Here is a 21872-nt window from a genome sequence, read left to right on the forward strand (position 1 = left end):
TCTCTCTCTCTCTCCCTCTCCCTCTCTCTCTCCCCTGTTCTCTCTCTCCCTGCTCTCTCCCTCTCCTTGCTCTCTCTCTCCCCTGTTCCTTCTCCTGCTCTATCCCTCTCATTGTCTCTCTACTCCTGTTCTCTCTCTCCAATGCTCTCCTTCCCTGTTCTCTCTCTCTCTATCTCTGTCTGTCTTTAGAGATCATGCCTGACGTGTCCTGGTTGACTGACTCTCTCGAACACTCGGTCAGTTTTCAGTCTTTCCTGAAGCACGCGGACTCTTTTCTGTCCACATGATCGATTTACGCGCTTAATCGATCCGCTGATTGACTGGATGGATCGCTGATGTCACTGTGTCATCCTCGGATTAGATTCTGGAATATAATCACAGATTTTTTTGTACTTTCAGTTTTGATTTAATCTGCTGTCATGGGGTTTTACGGCACCTTAAAGCTCATCTTCTACAAAGTGAGTATCGATTAATTCGCCTTTATATTTCTATAGATGTTTTATGAAGGTTGTCGTGCAGCATTTTTGGAGGTGATCCGGATTCAAACCGGGATGACGAGGCGTTTCTGGTGGCGCGCGCGTGCGTGCGTGCGTGCAGCGGATCGTTGCGGTAGTGTTTGATCTGCTCTGTCACGCGCCATCTATCGCTTTGACTTTGATTATCGATTATCGATCCTCGACTGATGTCTGCTCTTTGATCCTGAACCGACAAACAGAAATAACAGCAGGTCGTTGGTTTAAATCCCTAAAAACTGCCGCATTTACCACAAGTGTGTTACAGGTGCACGAGACGTCGAAAATAAAACAATTTAAATTTTATCTTTACACCTACAAATCAAATCTTTAACCACCCAGATAATCAGCTGTTTTTTAAGCTAATTAATGCATCATTTAATTATGTTACGTTGTTATTTAAATGTTAAGTTTATTGTCCATTCAAAAATTACAATTTGCTCCTTTTTATGAGTGACAAATTATTATAATTATTATTTTTTTTTTTAGGATTATTTTATTTTTGTAAGTGCTGAATGAGGACAGGCTGGATTAACCTGCTGGGAACCACTTGTGGATTCAAACTGGTCTCCACTAATGTGGTTTAAACCAGATAATTAAACTGTTTTTATACAGCTGTATGGAAACCAGCTTTCAACTGGATTTTAAATTGAAAAATTTGGAATTTACCTATTTGGACTTTTTTTTTTTTACACTGTGTAAATGATATTCTTTTTGTTGTCTTTTGAATCATTTTTTAACTTTGGTAGCGTGCAAATAATTGTTTAAACGGGATATAATCCAGGAGGAATTCAAATAGTCCTGTTCGGGGTCTTTCATATTTGTTTTTTCATGGGTTAAAATCAACATTTTGGCTTTTTACAGGATAAAAACAGATTATTGAAGGACAGTTTAACAATCCTGTCACTCCAAGGACACATTTACCCCAAATTAATTGACACAGTACAACTCACTGTCAGGAATACTACTGACATACTAATACAATAAAAAAAATGTATCTATAGAAATCATATTGTTCATATTCTAAAAGTAATAAACTTTGCATTATAGGTTAGAATTCCTTATGGTAACATATTAATATCATAAAGTATTGTAAAATATCTTTATTTTCAATGAGATACCAGCCTGTGTTTATTTCTCCTATAAAGCATGTTAATGAAACACAGACACCAGAACAGAAATGTTGAAGTTTTTAGGCCCCCGAAGTAGTTTTGTTGTTTCTTCTAATGAAATCCACGCTGTCGTGACATCTGTTAATAACTACCAACGACATGTTTAAAAAGTGCTGTTTGATCTTAAAAAGAGCAGCAGATTGAGTTCAAGTTTTCAGTTTAAACCAGTGCCAGAGGTTGTGGGTTCCAAATGACCATTTTTATTTTTTTATTTTTTCCCCTTCTCAGAATTTCCCATTGATTATTTCTAAAAAGGGAATTGGTTGATGTTGATAAGAATCATACATATCACATGACAAACAATAGGTGAAATTTCACAGGTTCCTGGGGGCGTCAGTTTTTTTTTTTTTTCCAGTTTGCTCAGACTTTGTTTTTACAAAATACTTTCTTTAATAATGAAATAATTGAAATGGGGAGCGGGGAGCACATCACATTGCATGATATGTTAGTAATCATGTTCTCAAGAATGAATAAACACACACACATACACAAAAAAATTCCAAAGTAATAGCATGTTTGCATTTTATTGGGTGGGAGTGTTAGAGCTCAGACTGCGCTCTGCAGCACGCACGCTACAGTCATGTATGACTCTCTGAAACATTCTGACGTTGCCCTCCAGTCGTGCATGCCATCCCACTGTGAGCAGCCTGTTCGCTGTGTGCTGCTTTTAAATTAGACCAGCGCTGCACTGGCGACATTCCTCTGATTTTCTGCATTCCTGCTCTGACAGACAGAAAGCTGATTCAGAGCGGCGTGGTCTGCAGCGCGGGCGGGAGCAGGTGATGCAGCAGTTTGTACGTTTGAAAACCAGCTGCATCCATATCAGAGCTGCACAGCGGCTTAGTTTCAGTTATCGTCTTTCCTCCTCAGCGCAAAAAAAGTTTGGGTTATTGCTGAACTGGCGTGACTGCTGTTGGGCAAGACTTCCAGAAGTGTGCAACACTGTGGTCCAGCAGTAAAAGTAGTGTTCAAATTTACACATTTTTTTTTTTTTTAAATACATTTCAGAAAAATAACACCCTTATCCTCACCTGAAACCAATTCAGAGAAAATAAGATGCAAAGTTGCGAGGTGGCGGAGACGTTGGCTGCAGCACCACCTTCTGCCACCGGGAGCATGCTGCACACTTCCTGAAATGTTGGTCAATTTCAGAAGTGCAAAAAAAAGAAAAGAAAAGAAACCCTGCAATTTCTCACAGTTTGCATTCTGGGCACATCATCTTTATTTAAAATAAATAAATAAAAGCCTACTGCTTACATATCCTTAATAAAACTAGATGCTCAAAGTCATACTGTTGGTTTTGATTTATTTATTTTTTTTTAGTTCAAAGGTCAACAGTAGCCATAATCTGTCTTGATAAAATTACTTTGACTTATCAAATCACTCATGTCCAGATGCCTTTTGGACAAATTAGGATCCTTTGAAGCTCAGGGTCCAACTGCTGCTTTTTTTTTTTCGCAACATCAGTGAACAGTGTCAGTGTGCTTTGAGTTGAAGGTAAAACCTGAATGGTTGACCACTGGCGGTTTTGTGACCGCCGTTATCAGGAAAACATCATCTTTCTCTCACGTTGTCTCTGCTGTTTAATCACCAGATGAAGAGGAAGTTGGACCATGGTCCCGACGGACGGCCGTTCCCTTCAGGGAAGAAGCACTGCAAAGGCAGTTACCTCAGGTATGATGTTACTTTTGTTGTAGGTTAGTTTATTTTTCTTTGACTGCTAGATCATCACAGTTTTTATATTTGCTTCCCCCTTTTTTTTGCATTCATTTATCAGCGTGAAAATGCTAACTGCTACAGATGATTTTTTGTTTGTTTGTTTGTTTGTTTTTCCCTTCCCGTCAGCCCCTCTCATCTGGCTCAGGCCACACCCACCACATTTGGTGACCTGCGGCTGGCCAATGGGCATTCAGCTCAACGGCGGCGCGTCACTTCGGGTCCGCCCCCATCTGGCCTGCAGGATTGGCTGCATACGTTCCAGGTTAGAATGCAGAAATATTTCTCACGTTGTAGCGCAGTTTATATAACCCCCCCCCCCCCCCCCCCCCAACTTTTTTGGGAAATGTATGGAACAATGTTGCCCCCCCCCCCCCCCCCAAAAAAAAGGGCAGAATTACAAAAACTGTTTGGACCTGATTTCCCCAACACTTGATGCCATGATCAACTTCATCAATCGAAACAAACATTTACATTTTACTCTTGATTAGGGACAGGATCTGCATTCTGTTGATCACCCTTCATCACTTTATAGGATTCGCTCGCAATTAAGTATGTGGCTTGATCACAGCGATCTTGAAGACTGGTACTGAAAATGGGCTTTAGGTTCCTCCTAATCATGGCACCAGTTGGCTCCATTTGAAAATGGTTTCTGCATGATAACTCAACAATGCTATGACTTCTTGATTTCAAAATTGGTGCGTACATTGGTGTTAGCAAGAGGAAGGCTGATGTTGAAAATGGGCCTTGGATGTGGAACCATTTGGCACCATTTGAAAATTGCTCCCTCACAGTAACTCTCCAGCGATTTCACCAATCACCTTCCAACAACTTTAGATATAATTTTGAACAAAGTTAGACGGTTCATTTTGTTGATTTCAATCCAGTCCGCTGATGCAGAAGAAAGAAGTTCTTTCTTCTGCTTTAGGATCAGGATCTGAATCTGTTACAGTGAAGAGATGTGAAGAATTAGCAACAGGACTACAAATGGTCCAAAGTAAAATTTGGTGGCTTACTTGGATTAGGTAGAATTGTGTGCTCTTCTATTTGCATAATTAATTCTTGTTGTAGTAACAACGGTCTGTGTTGCATTTAGCATCCAGTGATGGAGTAATAGGTACAGGTCTCGTCCTGCAGCGACGTAACATGCAGATTTCAATCCATCTATTCTTTGGAACTAACCATCTGACAAAGGACAAATTGGATTAGATTAGACAGAACTTTAGTAATCCTTTGAGAAGACTCCCTCAGGGAAATTGAGGTTCCAGCAGCATTGTATAGCAGCACAAAGGGTAAGACGCACACAGAGTATCGTAAGTGAAAATAAAAAGCAATTTGCAAATATAATTATAAATACACAAATATAAATACCAAAAATACTGTTTGCTATTGACTTACAGGGTACTACTGTTCCTCTCCTTCCTGTCCTCTGTCTTCCTGTTACTCCTCTTAAACTGGTTTTATGTCACCACGAGTGCAGAATTTATGCCTCTAAATCCCTTTTCTCGCTGGCTTTGAACACGCCCAAACCAACATCAAAATCAACTAAACTGTTTTAAATATAGATAAATTAGAGATAACCTACCGGTGTAACAATTCTAAAAAGGCTTCAAGATGATCAATTTAAAAGTGACAGAAAACCTTTTGAAAAAAAAAAAGCCCCATTACACTTTGAAAGATCCAGAAGCGGTATCCTTAAATTTCTTCCTCCACATTTTCTAGTTTGTTTCATCCTACAGACATGGACCGGTCCCGAGAGGTTACTGGCTCTGGACGAGTTGATTGACAGATGCGAGACAAGTCAGGTGAAGCACATGATGCAGGTTATCGAGCCACAATTCCAGAGAGACTTCATATCCTTGCTGCCTAAAGAGGTACCCGTGTAAACCGTGGGAGAGCACACGTGGGTTTAACAAGACATACTTGTGCGATGTGTAAATGCGGTCTTTTGTTTTTTTAGCTGGCTCTGTACGTGCTGACCTTCCTGGCTCCCAGAGACCTGCTGCAGGCGGCTCAGACCTGCAGGTACTGGAGGATCCTGGCCGAGGACAACCTGCTGTGGCGGGAAAAGTGTCGCGAGGAAGGTAAATGCTAACGCTGTGACGGCGCTTATTGAACTGGAACCTACCTGATGAAACTTGGGAATGGCAAAGTTAATGCAATGGAATATGGGTTCCGCTATGGCTAATGTGTTGAGCTAATCATTGTGCATAAACGCGTAAAGTAATAACTGTGAGGTTTAATTATTTTGTGAAATTACTGACCCAATAAATGCATATTGTTAGACTATAAATCAGTTTGACCCAGCTACAGGTCAACTGTCGAAGCACGCTGGTTGTACAGTATGGGTTAGCCTGGTTAGCTAGCTTGCGTACTACCTGAATTATTTATTGTTAAACTGAAACAGGTGTATTTTAGTATCCAGCCACATATTACAATCTTATCAGTGTGGCTGTGGAACAATTTACACTTGGGTAGAGCAGAATGTAGTAGATTTTTATTCCGTCCCGAGGTTAGCTAATACAGCGTTTGCTTTTGTGGTCTCACGCTTGTTCACATTTAGTTTGCGTAAGTCTATCACATGCATTTTAAACAGTGTAACATCACTGCCCACATACTAATATACGTCCTTCACATTGGCATGCATGTAAAGTAAAACATCCACTAGAGGGCACTGCAGACTATCTTGAAAACTTTTTGACATAATTAAACGTAGCATCAGTCAAACAGATTGTAATAATGTATTGAGGACAAAAGAGTAGGAAGTGGTTTTGATGGAGGTGATTGATGCTAACAGTCCTCGCTTTAAGGTTGTATCTTCATGTCAAGGTGGCTATGCTGCCTCCACGATTTCAGGTGGTGTTGCTGCGTTTTAACATCGTAAGCTGTCAGAAAATCAACGCCAATACCTACGACGTTATCGCAGAGCGTGAACAGAAGGCTCCGCCCATATCCGCATTTAATGTTGAGCATAAATGAGGTTATGAATATCAAAACAAAGCTCCATGTGAGATATTTACGTGGAATATGTCAGTGGATATTTTGCATCTTGACCAGTTCGGTGCAAATTACAAAAAAAAAAGAAAAAAGATGTATTCTTTGGAAAATTCCACTGCCGGATTCTCCTTTGTCATTTGCGTTTTGTTTTTTTTGACAGACTACGATAAATGATTTTCTGTATATTTGGAATAGATTAAACATCGATGTTTTGTTTTTTTTAAGATTTTTTTTGCTTTTGTTCTTTACTCTGAGCAGGCACACTGCAGGTGGAAATGTAAAGTGCAGATTGCACATACAGGCGATGGCTTTTCCATTTTAACCTGCGTGCAGCATTCAAATCCAGCTGCACACATTCACTCAGTCCACCTTCATTCAGCGCAATGCAGCAGCTCTCTCTCTCGCTCTCTCTCTCTCTCTCTCACTCTCTGTCTGGGCGTTCTGCCAGTCAGCCGAGATTCACGACCGGCACCCAGCAGCCATACCGATGAGCAGCGTTTGCGCCACGCCACAGCCATACTAATGCAGGCGTTGCTAACTGCAAGTCAGCCAGTGGAGGCTAGTTTGTATTAATGCTACGGGCAGCGTAATACCTGCAGGAGCACGCTAACGTTAGCGCCATTAGAATATAAACCAGCTGCACATCTGTTCCATATTAATGAAGATAGAAGAGCTGAAAGATTTTAATGATCAGCACTTGCAGGTGCACATGCCCCCCAAACATTATTACCCCTCAAACCTTAAACATGGGATATTCCTAGGCTTTGGTAAAAGCCTAGGAATGCATGCACACTGTAAAATGCAGTGGGTGAATGAATAAGTCGCTCCCTACCAGATTTATTATCATGCTAAAAGAACACAGTGGCGGCTCTAGAAGGGGGTTGAGAGGGTTGCACCCCCCCGCCACCACCACCACCTAAGCTGCTGTCCAAAGGTGTGATAAAATATGGCAAAGGTCTTTGTTTGAACAAAAGGTGGATTGATGAATGCTGCTGCATGCACACTTAGATTTTCATTGTTTAAAATAAAAATTGTGTATTAAAAACATTTTTCGCTTCCCAGATTGCCCTAGAATGCAGGGAAAAGTTATAGATTTTTTTTTTTTTTTCCAGGGGAGCCTAGCCTTGACCCCCCCTTGGTAGGTTCATGCCTTCAGTGGCGCCAACCAAGTCACCCCCCCCGAACAAGTCTCCAAATTAAAACGGCGTAAAATGAGAATAAAGTGATTAAACTTTGGGTGAACTTTCTTGCACCAAATCCATAAAGCGATAATAAAATAAAATAAAAATATTGCATTTGTTTATGAATGGATTATCCCATATGCCTGTGTGCCACTCACTGGACATGTCTGGGATTGTTGCAGGGATTTGCACACTGGAAATTAGGAGCAGGTGTGGTTGACATTCCATGAGCTTGTTAGAAATTCAGAAGAGTGCAGTAAAATGCAATAAAAATCCACCAAAGAAGAAGAAATGACCTGGTGTGCGACCAAGCTGTCCACCCTTTTTAGCGCACTGACTTTGTCTGGCTATTTTAAGTAGGATTTTGCTAGTACTCAACTGCACGCGTTGCAGCAATGCTGTTGGTAACATGTGGTGCCCAACGTGCCTCTATTCAGGTATATCTGAGTGTGAATCATCTGCACGCAGAAAGTGCAGTAGGCCCAGCATCGCCATCAGTCCATGGAAGTCGGCATACATCAGACAGCACCGCATTGAAAACAACTGGAGGAGTGGCGAGACACAGGAACCCATGGTAGCCACATTTGCTGACTCAGCAAGCGACGTTTTACACATATATGTACGGAATGCCATTGAACTCATCACAGCTTCTCTCCAGGTGCTGAAAGGTCATGATGATCATGTCATCACCTGTCTCCAGTTTAGCGGTGATCTGATTGTCAGTGGATCTGATGACAACACTCTCAAAGTCTGGTCGGCTATAACGGGAAAGGTAAAAGGAAGTTCTCGTTTCTGAGGCGGCGTACGTTTGTGGGAAAGCTGACGATGACTTTTCTGTTTGCCAAAGTCTTGTGGGTGTGGTTTCCAAAGGTCTTCATTTGAATTGAGGCAATGCTAAGAAGGAGGTGATGAGCATGTGGCATGTTTCTCTGGATGTGATCCAGCACGCAGATGCCTCAGTGTTGATAACCCCGGCCAGAGACGCGCTCATGTTTCACCTGCCTGTAGCAGATAGATGGTTACTTTGGAGAGGTGGGAATGGACGGGTTACTGTTATATTGTGGTCTATGCAATGACAAGCGCATATTTCTAGACTTGACCTAACCTTTATCCAGTACATGGCTTACCGTATCTTACAGAGTATAACTTGCCGTTTTTTATCTGTAGGTGGAATTAACTTTTTAACTCTTTGTTTCCCTGAGGTCCAGTTTAGCAACTGACCAGAGCTCAGTGTAGCACATGTGCACACCACAGTATGCGCTGTTACTTACCATAACGACTTTCAAATTCCAAAAAAAAAAGAGACAAATAAATGTGCGATGGACAACATGTTGGATGTTAACTGATGCAGATGATCACTGATTGCTGATGCACAAATTTGGAATACCTACAATAAAAATGTCTATTTGATTATTATTTTTTCCTTTTCATCAGCACTTTAATTTTGGATTTTTGAGGACTGTTGTAGTTTCTTTTTTGTTGGAGTTTTGTAGTAGTAATAGTAGCAGTAGTAATAAATGTGATTTTTCAATATACAAGTCGCACAAGTCGTATATGTCACAGAAATTCCAAAATTAGTAAAAAATAATAATAATTTTTAAATAATCCCTGAAACTTCTATTCCAGAAAATCAGATATTTGTAAGTGGGTTCAGCGAGCTTGAGCTCGCTTTGAGCTAGCTACGTGCTCAGGAGCACGTAGCTAGCTTGATTTGCGCTAGCTACGTGCTCAGGAGCACATGGCTAGTTTGATTTGCGCTAGGTACGTGTTCAGGAGCACATAGCTAGTTTGATTTGCGCTAGGTACGTGTTCAGGAGCACATAGCTAGTTTGATTTGCGCTAGGTACGTGTTCAGGAGCACATAGCTAGTTTGATTTGCGCTAGCTACGTGTTCAGGAGCACATAGCTAGTTTGATTTGCGCTAGGTACGTGTTCAGGAGCACATAGCTAGTTTGATTTGCGCTAGGTACGTGTTCAGGAGCACATAGCTAGTTTGATTTGCGCTAGGTACGTGTTCAGGAGCACATAGCTAGTTTGATTTGCGCTAGCTACGTGTTCAGGAGCACATAGCTAGCTGCTTCGATGAGTCACTGTAGCAGTGGGGGAGAAAATTATTATTTTTAAACTAGTCCAGATGCAAACTGTATTGATGTGATTTTGCTGCAGTTTCTACGTCAGTAGAGCAGAATTTTGTGGCAGCGCCTTCTGTTTTCATTGCTTCGGGGGTCAGGAGGATCATGACACCAAAGCTATAGCGGCGTGTTGGCCTTATCATAATAAGTCCTCTCAAACAAACACACACACACACACTCTGTCTTTGTGTGCATCTGGTTTCGGTTGAACATTCTTTCCAGCCACGCCTGCGTTTGCTTCCGTTTCGACCTGCTCGTTAGACTCGTGCGCTCCCTGCAGAAAGAAAAACACACATATAGCCTGAAGGGAGGATGAGACGCGCTCTGTCTCTCTCGTTACACGAACACTGGCCCACTGTGTGCACGTGTGTCGGTGTCGTGCCGTAGCGTTGAGGCGCACTGCAGCCCTCCGTTTCTCTACAACAGTCGTCAAAGCAAAGTTTCCCTCTGTTGCCTTGGCAACCAGCACTACAACGCCTTCAAGGTGAAATTCCCAGAGTGTCTCAAGGCTAGCTGTGAAAGTGGAACAAATATTGACACACACACGCACACAGAGTGATTCCTGTTTGTCTAGTCTCGTGAGGACTCGGGGGGGGGGGGGGGGGGGGGGGGGGTTAAAAGTCAAAGTGTGGGTCGGGCCCCATTGAGGGGCCACACAAGCACAATTCATCAAAAGTGGAATGACTCTGCTGCACATGGGAAAAACACACACGGCTCCTCTGTCTGTCCATCTCTTTGTCTGTCTCAGTGTTTGCGGACGTTGTCGGGACACACCGGCGGCGTCTGGTGCAGTCAGATGGCGGTCGCCACGGTGATTAGTGGCTCTACTGACCGGACACTGCGGGTCTGGGATGCAGAGAGCGGGGAGTGTGTGCACACGCTGTACGGGCACACATCCACCGTGCGCTGCATGCATCTCCACGGCAACCGGTAACACACTTTTGGAACGACTGACATTTTTTTTTCTTTTTGCTGCATTTGTTTCCATGACAACCAGAAATAATGTTACACTTACACCGCACTTTAAAAAAATTGCACACAGATTTATATACATGCACGATGACGCGCATGCACATTGCTTTCTGCATGTCTCCATGGTAACCAGTGGAACTCCTCAGAATACAGAAACTGATAACACACCTACAACCGCACAGGCACAGTTTACACAGTACATGAACCAAAACTCACACACGCAGCTTAAATACACACTTTAAAAAACATACACCATATGTACACATGTATACGGTGCAGTCAAGATGGTTTGGGTTTTTTTTTTTTTTTTGCATATTTTCTTTTATTTATCTGTATTAATATTTTTATTATGGTAATATATGTGTTATATATTAATATAATGAAATTTTATATTTTAATTTATTTTTATGTAATACAATAAAACTTGCCTATACCGTCATCGTTAAAAACTGGATATTTGCAAAAGTCCCAGTGCTTCTGTATGGTTTTCCATATGATGTAAGAAAGTATATTGTATAAAGCAGTGATTTTCAACCTTTTTTGAGCCGCGGCACCCTTTTTATATTTACAAAATCCTGCGGTACACCACCAACCAAAATAATATTATAATACTATTACCTCTGGTTTTGCGCAAAACCCAAATATCATTATTATTATTATTATTATTATTAATAGAAAATCGATACAGAAAAAACACAGCATTTCGAAAATCCTCAAGCATTTTGCGCTCTGATCTCAAGTTGGGCTGTCACGATTAGGAATTTCTGGAGACGATTAATTGTCAGACAAATAATTGCGATTGACGAATATATTGTCTATTTTTTTTCTTTTTTTCCCCCTTCTTTATATTCTACTATTGTAGTATAATTACACAACTCTGGAAGAACGTTTGGCTTCTGTGAGTGGAGGAACTGGGAATGGTGCAATTTTTATTTTTATCTTCATTTTACATACAGTCCCAACTTTTTCTGATTTGTGGTTGTTTCTGTTGCATTTCTGAAATTGTTTCTCCTCATCAGTCACGTTTTGTGCTTAAACACTGCATTAAGCTCAAGATTGAACATTTAAATACCTTTGGAAAATAACAGCTGTTAAAGTTCAGAGTTCTCACCTGCTTTTTGTGATCTGTGCGTCTGAACATTGTTTTTTTTTTTGTGGCTCAGTTCATTCATATATTCGCATTTTTTAAATATGTTTTTAAAGATATTTGACCGTTTATTTCATCTCATGATAAATTCAGCATACGACGCGCACATGGTGTGAACAGGACGGTAACGGCAGAATCACACCTTTAGAGAAAGTTCAGAGAGAAGTAAAGGCAGCTTCACGTTTCCGTTTTGTTAACGTTCCCTCGGGTTAAAATCCTCTCTCTGCTCCGCGCTCGCTGCGCACTGAACGTGTCGCGCCTGCATTCAGGAATCTCCCTCACACACCCCCTCCCTCGCAGTCTGCAGCCTGTTAACTCTGCGTGCGCACACACAGGCACACACACACACACCGACATTTTAGACGGCTTTTGAAGAAGACGGCACTGTTTTAATCAGCCGTCAGCCTCCTTGTTATTGTCCCACCTTAAGACGAGAGCGTGGCTGCAGCACGTTTGACGTCAGATTCTGAGTCGTTTTATGCTTTGTGGATAAAATAAATAATTCACGGTAATCGCGAATATGAAAAATACCCACGGCACCCCTGACGATCAATCGCGGCACCCCGGTTGAGAATCACTGGTATAAAGTATATAACGGATTTTCGTTCACATTGGACAAAACATCCCGCCCCATCGTAATGTGTTTCCGTTAAAAACCCCTCGCATGTACGGGACCAAGCAGCCTGGACGTGCCCAGTAACAGAGGTAAGAAATGAAGTTCAGCACCGACACGCACCGATTCAAGGAAAGTGGGGCTGTACTTCCATCATTAAAAAGACCAACTGTTTGTTTTTTCAAACCATGCTCAGACCCGGTGCCCAAAGGAGGCAGGGCGTAATTCAAGGCTGGTGATTATTAACAAAATGCAGCTTGTTGCCTGCACTGTAATACTCGTATGGTGTTAAGTTTCACACCTATCCCTGGGTGTGACGAACCAAGCCGTTTTAGATTGGAGCCGTCTGTGTGGCTGCGAACCCTCTCCGGAGCCTGATGTGCACCTCATAAATGACAGAGACAGCAAAGAGCTGTGATTTGTCACTTCTACGTTTTCACTCTTTCCTCTCCCGTCATATTTTAATCGTTTTTGCAGTACGCACGCTGAATACATTTTGATTCTGGACCAAATACGTTTGGCAGAAAAGTCCACAAATATGACCAATTTAACAACACGGAGTCAGAAAAATACACTCACATGACCCGCAATTCATGGAGGGAAATTATACGTACCGTACCGTTGGTTTTGAGGTTGATGATTATATAAAGACGTGGAGCTCATTGAGGGACAAATTAATCCAGAAAAAGCCACTGTTCCTGCTGTATTTGCAGAAAGACGCAACAGAGAACTTTAAAAGGGTCACACGCAGGTCGACGTCATTGCATGGCCACAGAATTAAAGAGTTGCAGAAGCATAAATAAGGTGCTACTCTGCAGCTAACTTAGAAAAAAGAGTGACTCGACTAAATGTAATCTTTTTAATGCACATAATGTCCCGCGATTATTTAAGGCAGGTGTTCATTTTTTTTTTTTAGACTAAGTTTTGACCCGGCAGGTCCTGATTCAAGGTCAGCCTTTTAATCAAGGAAAACCATATGCGTAATTGGAGCTGGGGATTCCCCGAAGATCGTTTGGCGCCTTCTGGCTGTAACTAATCCGTTACATGTATATAACAGGTTTTGTCTGTTTTATACGTATAACGGATTTCGATTTTAACGGACAAAATTTACTGGTCTGCCTGAATCCATTATATGCAAGTTTTACTGTATATATTAATCAATATATATTAATATATTAATTATATTTTTATTTTATGAATATAAATTTTTAATAGTAATATGTCACCAGAAAAACTTTAAAATGAATGTTTGAGACAGTTTAGTGGCAAACGCACAAAAATAGTGAACTGTGCAGGCTGAGTAGGAGAGACAACCTCAGAAAACCTAAATTTAAAAATTCACGACATTCGCACAATGATGTACAGAAATGATGGATCTGTGTCAGCGTAAACATACTGTAGCAGTATTGGAGTGACTTGATTGGACGACACTTCAGTGATGTCACTTTCTCTCAGGGTGGTCTCTGGCTCTCGGGACACCACGCTGCGCATGTGGGACGTGTCGACGGGTCGCTGTGAGCACGTGCTGACAGGTCACATGGCGGCGGTGCGCTGCGTGCAGTACGACGGGTGCCGTGTGGTGTCCGGCGGTTATGACTACATGGTGAAAGTCTGGGACCCCGAGACGGAGGCGTGTCTGCACACGCTGCAGGGACACACCAACAGAGTGTACTCGCTGCAGGTACTAAAATTTATCAGTGGAAATGTCTTCAACGGTTTATTACGTGGTTCAGTCACTGTTTTCTTTCTCTCATTTCATGTCCAGTTTGACGGTGTGTTTGTGGTCAGTGGATCATTGGATACGTCTATCAGAGTGTGGGACGCTGAAACGGGTAAAGTTTACAATACAGTATTTTAAATTATGAGTAAAGATGATTTTGTCATATTAAAAAATATAAATATATTTTGAAAATAAAATAAAACCAGCTTACAATAAAACTAACTTAAATGCAAGAATTATTAAAGTGGGTGTGTCCTGTGCAGGTGGGTGTGTCCACACACTGACAGGTCACCAGTCACTGACCAGTGGCATGGAACTACGTGACAACATTCTGGTGTCTGGGAACGCTGACTCGACCGTCAGAGTGTGGGACGTCCGGACAGGACAGTGTCTCCATACACTGCAAGGTGAGAGACACTCACTATGTGCTGCAAAAAGAGTGTTGGGAGACGCTGATGGTGCTGCAAAGAGTGGGAGAGACACTGCCTATGTGCTGCAAGGCCAGAGGAAGACACTGCCTATGTGCTGCAAGGCCCGGGGGAGACACTGACTATGTGCTGCAAAGATCGGGAGAGACACTGACTATGTGCTGCAAAGATCGGGAGAGACACTGACTATGTGCTGCAAAGATCGGGAGAGACACTGACTATGTGCTGCAAAGATCGGGAGAGACACTGACTATGTGCTGCAAAGATCGGGAGAGACACTGACTATGTGCTGCAAAGATCGGGAGAGACACTGACTGTGCTGCAAAGATCGGGAGAGACACTGACTATGTGCTGCAAGGCCAGAGGAAGACACTGACTATGTGCTGCAAGGTGCGGGGAGACACTATGTGCTGCAAGACGCAGGAGAGACACCGACTATGTGCTGCAAGACGCAGGAGAGACACCGACTATGTGCTGCAAGACGCAGGAGAGACACTGACTATGTGCTGCAAGACGTAGGAGAGACACTGACTATGTGCTGCAAGACGCAGGAGAGACACTGACTGTGTGCTGCAAGGCACCTGAGAGACACTGACTGTGTGCTGCAAAGATCGGGAGAGACACTGACTGTGTGCTGCAAGGCCAGAGGAAGACACTGACTATGTGCTGCAAGGTGCGGGGGAGACACTGACTATGTGCTGCAAGATGCAGAAGAGACACTGACTATGTGCTGCAAGGCACCTGAGAGACACTGACTATGTGCTGCAAGACGCAGGAGAGACACTGACTATGTGCTGCAAGGCGCAGGAGAGACACTGACTATGTGCTGCAAGGCACCTGAGAGACACTGACTATGTGCTGCAAGACGCAGGAGAGACACTGACTATGTGCTGCAAGACGCAGGAGAGACACTGACTATGTGCTGCAAGACGCAGGAGAGACACTGACTGTGTGCTGCAAGGCCAGAGGAAGACACTGACTATGTGCTGCAAGGTGCGGGGGAGACACTGACTATGTGCTGCAAGATGCAGAAGAGACACTGACTATGTGCTGCAAGGCACCTGAGAGACACTGACTATGTGCTGCAAGACGCAGGAGAGACACTGACTATGTGCTGCAAGACGCAGGAGAGACACTGACTATGTGCTGCAAGACGCAGGAGAGACACTGACTATGTGCTGCAAGACGCAGGAGAGACACTGACTATGTGCTGCAAGGCACCTGAGAGACACTGACTATGTGCTGCAAAGATCGGGAGAGACACTGCCTATGTGCTGCAAGGCCCGGGGGAGACACTGACTATGTGCTGCAAAGAGCAGGAGAAACACTGACTATGTGCTGCAAGGCCAGAGGAAGACACTGACTATGTGCTGCAAAGATCGGGAGAGACACTGACTATGTGCTGCAAAGATCGGGAGAGACACTGACTATGTGCTGCAAGGCCAGAGGAAGACACTGACTATGTGCTGCAAGGTGCGGGGAGACACTGACTATGTGCTACAAGACACAGGAGAGACACTGACTGTGTGCTGCAAGGCACCTGAGAGACACTGACTGTGTGCTGCAAGGCACCTGAGAGACACTGACTGTGTGCTGCAAGGCACCTGAGAGACACTGACTGTGTGCTGCAAGGCACCTGAGAGACACTGACTGTGTGCTGCAAGGCACCTGAGAGACATTGACTGTGTGCTGCAAGGCACCTGAGAGACACTGACTGTGTGCTGCAAGGCACCTGAGAGACATTGACTGTGTGCTGCAAGGCACCTGAGAGACATTGACTGTGTGCTGCAAAGATCGGGAGAGACACTGACTGTGTGCTGCAAAGATCGGGAGAGACACTGACTATGTGCTGCAAAGATCGGGAGAGACACTGACTATGTGCTGCAAGGCCAGAGGAAGACACTGACTATGTGCTGCAAGGTGCGGGGGAGACGCTGACTATGTGCTGCAAGATGCAGAAGAGACACTGACTATGTGCTGCAAGGCACCTGAGAGACACTGACTATGTGCTGCAAGGCACCTGAGAGACACTGACTATGTGCTGCAAGACGCAGGAGATACACTGACTATGTGCTGCAAGACGCAGGAGAGACACTGACTATGTGCTGCAAGGCACCTGAGAGACACTGACTATGTGCTGCAAGGCACCTGAGAGACACTGACTATGTGCTGCAAAGATCGGGAGAGACACTGACTATGTGCTGCAAAGATCGGGAGAGACACTGACTATGTGCTGCAAGGCCAGAGGAAGACACTGACTATGTGCTGCAAGACGCAGGAGAGACACTGACTATGTGCTGCAAGGCCCAGGGGAGACACTGACTATGTGCTGCAAGATGCAGGAGAGACACTGACTATGTGCTGCAAGGCACCTGAGAGACACTGACTATGTGCTGCAAGGCGCGGGAGAGACACTGACTATGCTGCAAAGAGCGGGAGAGACACTGACTATGCTGCAAAGAGCGGGAGAGACACTGACTATGCTGCAAAGAGCGGGAGACACACTGACTATGTGCTGCAAAGAGTGAGTGAGAGTTCAATTCCTGTGAGACTGGATCAGGTTTCCCTCCATTTATACGTCTTTTGCCCGTCTCCTCCGCAGAGCTGCGGCATGATGTTACAGCCTCCGCTCTTTACAATCTGGATAAGCGGATTCTGGACTTATTTTTGTAGTTGTTTGAGTAAAGTGCCAGCTTATATCGTGGAATCCCTCAGGTATCGTTGCCTGTTTTAGTCAGGCAGGTATAGACGATGTACCAGAGGAAGTCAAAGGTCACTGTGTGACTCTTTCTCTCCTCCAGGTTCCAACAAACATCAGTCGGCGGTGACGTGTTTGCAGTTTTGCCGCGGCCTGGTTTTGTCCAGCTCTGATGACGGGACGGTCAAACTGTGGGACCTGTGGACTGGAGCCTGGGTGCGAGATGTGGTGGTGCTGCAGAGCCGTGGATCAGGTGAGCGCGGCACAGCGATGGCACGCTCTCTGTATGTGGACCCGTCCCAGATACGTGACTCTGAACGTTTCCCTGCAGGCGGCGTAGTTTGGCGAATCAGAGCATCAGACACTCGGCTGGTGTGCGCTGCCGGGAGCCGGAACGGCACAGAGGAAACCAAACTGCTGGTCCTAGATTTCGATCTGGAGGACATGAAGAAAGAGACAAACTGAGGGTGAGGATGGTGATGTCATCAAGCAGAGATGGGGGTGTGGAGTTTGTTTATTTTTAACAGCAAAAGCTGCACATCTTTGACCAAAGTCACAGGTGGATCCACTGACACTGACAGGCAGCCGCCATTACGCCACAGAATGTAAGGAAACAACATGAACGCCATAGCATGGCTGCACGGACATAAACAACAACAAAATGACACTACAGTCAGGTAAACAAACAACCACCAAGAAAAGGACGATAAACCGCGGCCTGATGGCAACACCTGAATGTGGATCTGAGGGACGGATACATGGATGTAAACCGTTTCTGTGACAACATATGAATGTCTGACAGATGTGTGGCATCTGTCAAAAATAAAAAAAAGAAAAATCTAACAAAACACTAAAGTATTTGGGTGACCCTCCTATTGTACATTTCCCAGAGTGGCGGGACTTAACCGTGTGAATGTAAGAGACGTTCAGAACAATCACTTTTATTGCTGCTGAAGCCATCAGGAAGTTGACAACACTGTTTAAACTGACCAGTTTAATTCTTCAAGACAGCTGGAGACACACAAGCAACTATTTGAGGCAACAGAAGAGGGCGCTGTAGCTTTAAGGTGTGGAAACATGAACTCAAAGGCTACTTGTCCAGCCGTGATATCTTCAAAATGCAAAGAGCAATTTCAGCCAAACTTGGTGTATCAGCTCAGTGGACCGTCCTCTTTCAGCACAGGTCATATCAAGGTCATAGGTCAAAGGTCAAGTACAAATGAGAGGTCATTGTCTAAATTATATGAATGAACATAGCTCAGGAACTAGGTGAGATAGTGAAATTCAGTTTTCTGCATAGACTTTTGCTGTCCTGGGTCTAATGGGTGTATCAGACCTCTGACCCCATTGATGCCAAATTGTGACGTGAAGTGGAAAAAATCTGTTGGAGGTGTCAAGGCGCTGCATGTGGATGCCTTGTTACACCAGCAGCTGTTTTGCCATGTTTTCTGTTTTTAAACTTTATGTTAGCTGGAGGCAAAGTTACCCATTTTTGTTGAATTTATAAGTTCTTTTGAACTTTTGCAATTCTGTTACAAATGCTAATGTTTAAAATAGAGCCTGACTGATATATTGGTTGAAAGTCGGCCAATATGATCCTTACACCAATATATCAGTATCTGTGTTATTTTTGTTCTTCTGGAAAACTTTAAAGAACACTTGCTGTTGGAAATGGTGTTAATGTAGTTTGCCCAGTACAGGTTGCTGAGCAACATGCTTTCAAGCATGGCTGGGACCCCATCGCCCCTTGATAACTACCTATAAGAGACAGAAGCAAAGTGACCAGCTGCCATTCATTGAAGATCAAAGTGGGCATTTTACAGTGGCAGGAGACAAGTGGTCGCTATGCTGCCAGCTAGGTGGGGCAAAAATATACGAGGTCTTTTTTTTTTTTTTTTTTAAACGCTGAGCAATGAGATGCGGTAACTGCCAATCCAGATGACAGCATGATGTACATTGGTTGGTTGTTGGTTATATTTATCGTTATTACTATTTAAGTTCATGTTTCAATTCTCTGTCGATACCAGGAGATACGAGGGCTGTCAATAAAGTATAGGTTCTTTTTATTTTTTTCAAAAACTATATGGATTTCATTCATATGTTTTTACGTCAGACATGCTTGAACCCTCGTGCGCATGCGTGAGTTTTTCCACGCCTGTTGGTGACGTCATCCGCCTGTGAGCACTCCTTGTGGGAGGAGTCGTCCAGCCCCTCGTCGGAATTCCTTTGTCTGAGAAGTTGCTGAGAGACTGGCGCTTTGTTTGATCAAAATTTTTTCTAAACCTGTGAGACACATCGAAGTGGACACGGTTCGAAAAATTAAGCTGGTTTTCGTGAAAATTTTAATGGCTGATGAGAGATTTTGAGGTGATACTGTCGCTTTAAGGACTTCCCACGCAGTGGGACGTCGCGCAGCGCTCTCAGGTGCCATTGTCAGCCTGCTTCAAGCTGAAAACCTCCACATTTCAGGCTCTATTGATCCAGGACGTCGTGAGAGAACAGAGAAGTTTCAGAAGGTTTCAGCATTTTATCCGGATATTCCACTGTTAAAGGAGATTTTTTTAATGAAAGACGTGCGGACGGGTCCGCGCATCGGGACGCAGCCGGCGCGGTGCGGCAGCACAGGAAAAACACCTCCGTGTTGATAACCATTTGTAAAATCCAGGCGGCTTTTGATGGCTTTCAGTGGAGTGAGTATATGAGAAATTGTTTAACAGCTGGACATGTTCCAACTTGTCCTTAAGGCTTCCAACAGAGGTGTTTTCCTGTGGCGGAGCGTCGCGGTGGCTGCGAGCCGACGCTGCAATCCGCCCGCACGTCTTTCATTAAAAAAATCTCCTTTAACAGTGGAATATCCGGATAAAATGCTGAAACCGACTTCTTCTGAAACTTCTCTGTTCTCTCACGACGTCCTGGATCAATAGAGCCTGAAATGTGGAGGTTTTCAGCTTGAAACAGGCTGACGACAGCGCCTGGGAGCGCTGCGCGACGTCTCGCTCGGTGGGAAGTCCTTAAAACGACAGTATCACCTCAAAATCTCTCATCAGCTGTTAAAATTTTCACCAAAAACCAGCTTAATTTTTTGAACCGTGTCCACTTCGATGTGTCTCACAGGTTTAGAAGAAATTTTGATCAAAGCGCCAGTCTCTCAGCAACTTCTCAGACAAAGGAATTCCGACGAGGGGCTGGACGACTCCTCCCACAAGGAGTGCTCACAGGCGAATGACGTCACCGACAGGCGTGGAAAAACTCACGCATGCGCACGAGGGTTCAAGCATGTGTGACGTAAAAACATGAATGAAATCCATATAGTTTTCGAAAAAAATAAAAAGGACCTATACTTTATTGACAGACCTCGTATATCAGTTTTGTAAATTTTTTTACTCTTAAATTCTGGGTATCATATTGGCCTTCCAAAAAGAAAAATCCACATCGGTTGGGCTCTAGTTTAAAAACTGCAATACAAACAGCATGACGTCCACCACCATTTCAGGCAGACTAACTGGGAATTTTGGGACTGAAGGTTTACTGTTGTCACCAAACTCTGATTGAATATTAGGCCCATGTCAGAGGGCTCTGATGTTTCAAGAATAAAGATGTGAGTAGGACAGGATTTTTGAGTTTGTTAGCGCAGATTGATTTTAGCTGTTGAAATTCACATTTGTACTTGTCAAAACTGGTGCTAAATGAGATTGGAACAAGATAAAAACATTTAAAATCACTTTAACATCAAAATTCTCTGTTCTGCTGTCCAGCTGCATATTTAAAATGTTAGATATACCCAGATATGGCTAAATAATCTGTGCGGTAACATTAGCAGCTAAGGCTGATGGCTAATATTGGAAGCTAGGACCAGCATATAGACGTTTTTGGCCATATTTTGACTAAATGTCACTTTGGGGACATTGTAAAATGTGCACATTTTAATTATTAAAAACTAAAGTTGTAGCAAAAATAATTTCAGGCTGAACAGCGCCCCCTTTCTTTCTTCAAGGGGAATTTAAACCACAACTTGTGAGATTTCAGTGTGATGTGATGTCATCACGATTACAATAAAGATGCACTTTAAGAAATTTTTTTTAGAAATATTAATTTTCAAACTGTATTAACAAACACATTGAGCCTGAGTTGACATATAATTTTTAGCAGGATTACTAAAAAAAAATTAACAGTATTTTTGTCAAATCAAAAAGTTGGAGGACATGAACCTGACTAATTCCAGTTTGATCTGGATAGAGTATCACATCTGGTGGATTAGTGGACTTTGGTGGAGATATTCATAATTTTAAATCATGCTGCTATGCTACTTATATTTTATTTCTGTGATAGTACTGTATTTTAAACTCATAATTCAGTAATATCTTATTATTAATAATTAATTAATAATAGTATCACTTCTCTAAATTGAATGCTGTTATCGTTATAAGTTTTACATATTTTTTCATTTTTTTTTTTTTTGTGGTCCTAATAAATTGTCATAGAGAGCACGAGGAGATGAGTCCTGAAAAAAACAAAAATGAAATCTTTAGATCAGTGCCATAACTTCAAATGTGACTTTTTTAGAGGATGTGATGCTATTAAAAG

General features: G+C 43.1%; 1 protein-coding gene across 2 annotated transcripts in view; it reads left to right on the plus strand.

Moving 5' to 3' along the window:
* Positions 1 to 18127, plus strand: part of LOC117505468 (F-box/WD repeat-containing protein 7-like) — a 32110-nt gene extending 13983 nt beyond the window's left edge. The window contains exons 1-13 of one of the 2 annotated variants that reach the window (XM_034165133.1): positions 215 to 458; positions 3279 to 3358; positions 3530 to 3665; positions 5140 to 5274; positions 5361 to 5484; positions 8016 to 8152; positions 8237 to 8350; positions 10459 to 10640; positions 13898 to 14123; positions 14208 to 14274; positions 14426 to 14569; positions 17392 to 17541; positions 17620 to 18127. In XM_034165133.1, the coding sequence (XP_034021024.1) occupies positions 420 to 458; positions 3279 to 3358; positions 3530 to 3665; positions 5140 to 5274; positions 5361 to 5484; positions 8016 to 8152; positions 8237 to 8350; positions 10459 to 10640; positions 13898 to 14123; positions 14208 to 14274; positions 14426 to 14569; positions 17392 to 17541; positions 17620 to 17753 (1668 nt within the window). In that variant the 5' untranslated portion in view covers positions 215 to 419 and the 3' untranslated portion in view covers positions 17754 to 18127. Of the gene's footprint in view, positions 1 to 214; positions 459 to 3278; positions 3359 to 3529; positions 3666 to 5139; positions 5275 to 5360; positions 5485 to 8015; positions 8153 to 8236; positions 8351 to 10458; positions 10641 to 13897; positions 14124 to 14207; positions 14275 to 14425; positions 14570 to 17391; positions 17542 to 17619 lie in introns of those variants that run through there. The other variant, XM_034165132.1, reaches the window with a different exon arrangement.
* The last annotated feature ends 3745 nt before the right edge of the window (positions 18128 to 21872 follow it).

The sequence above is a fragment of the Thalassophryne amazonica genome, chromosome 23 (genome assembly GCF_902500255.1).
Source record: "Thalassophryne amazonica chromosome 23, fThaAma1.1, whole genome shotgun sequence".
NCBI lineage: Eukaryota > Metazoa > Chordata > Actinopteri > Batrachoidiformes > Batrachoididae > Thalassophryne > Thalassophryne amazonica.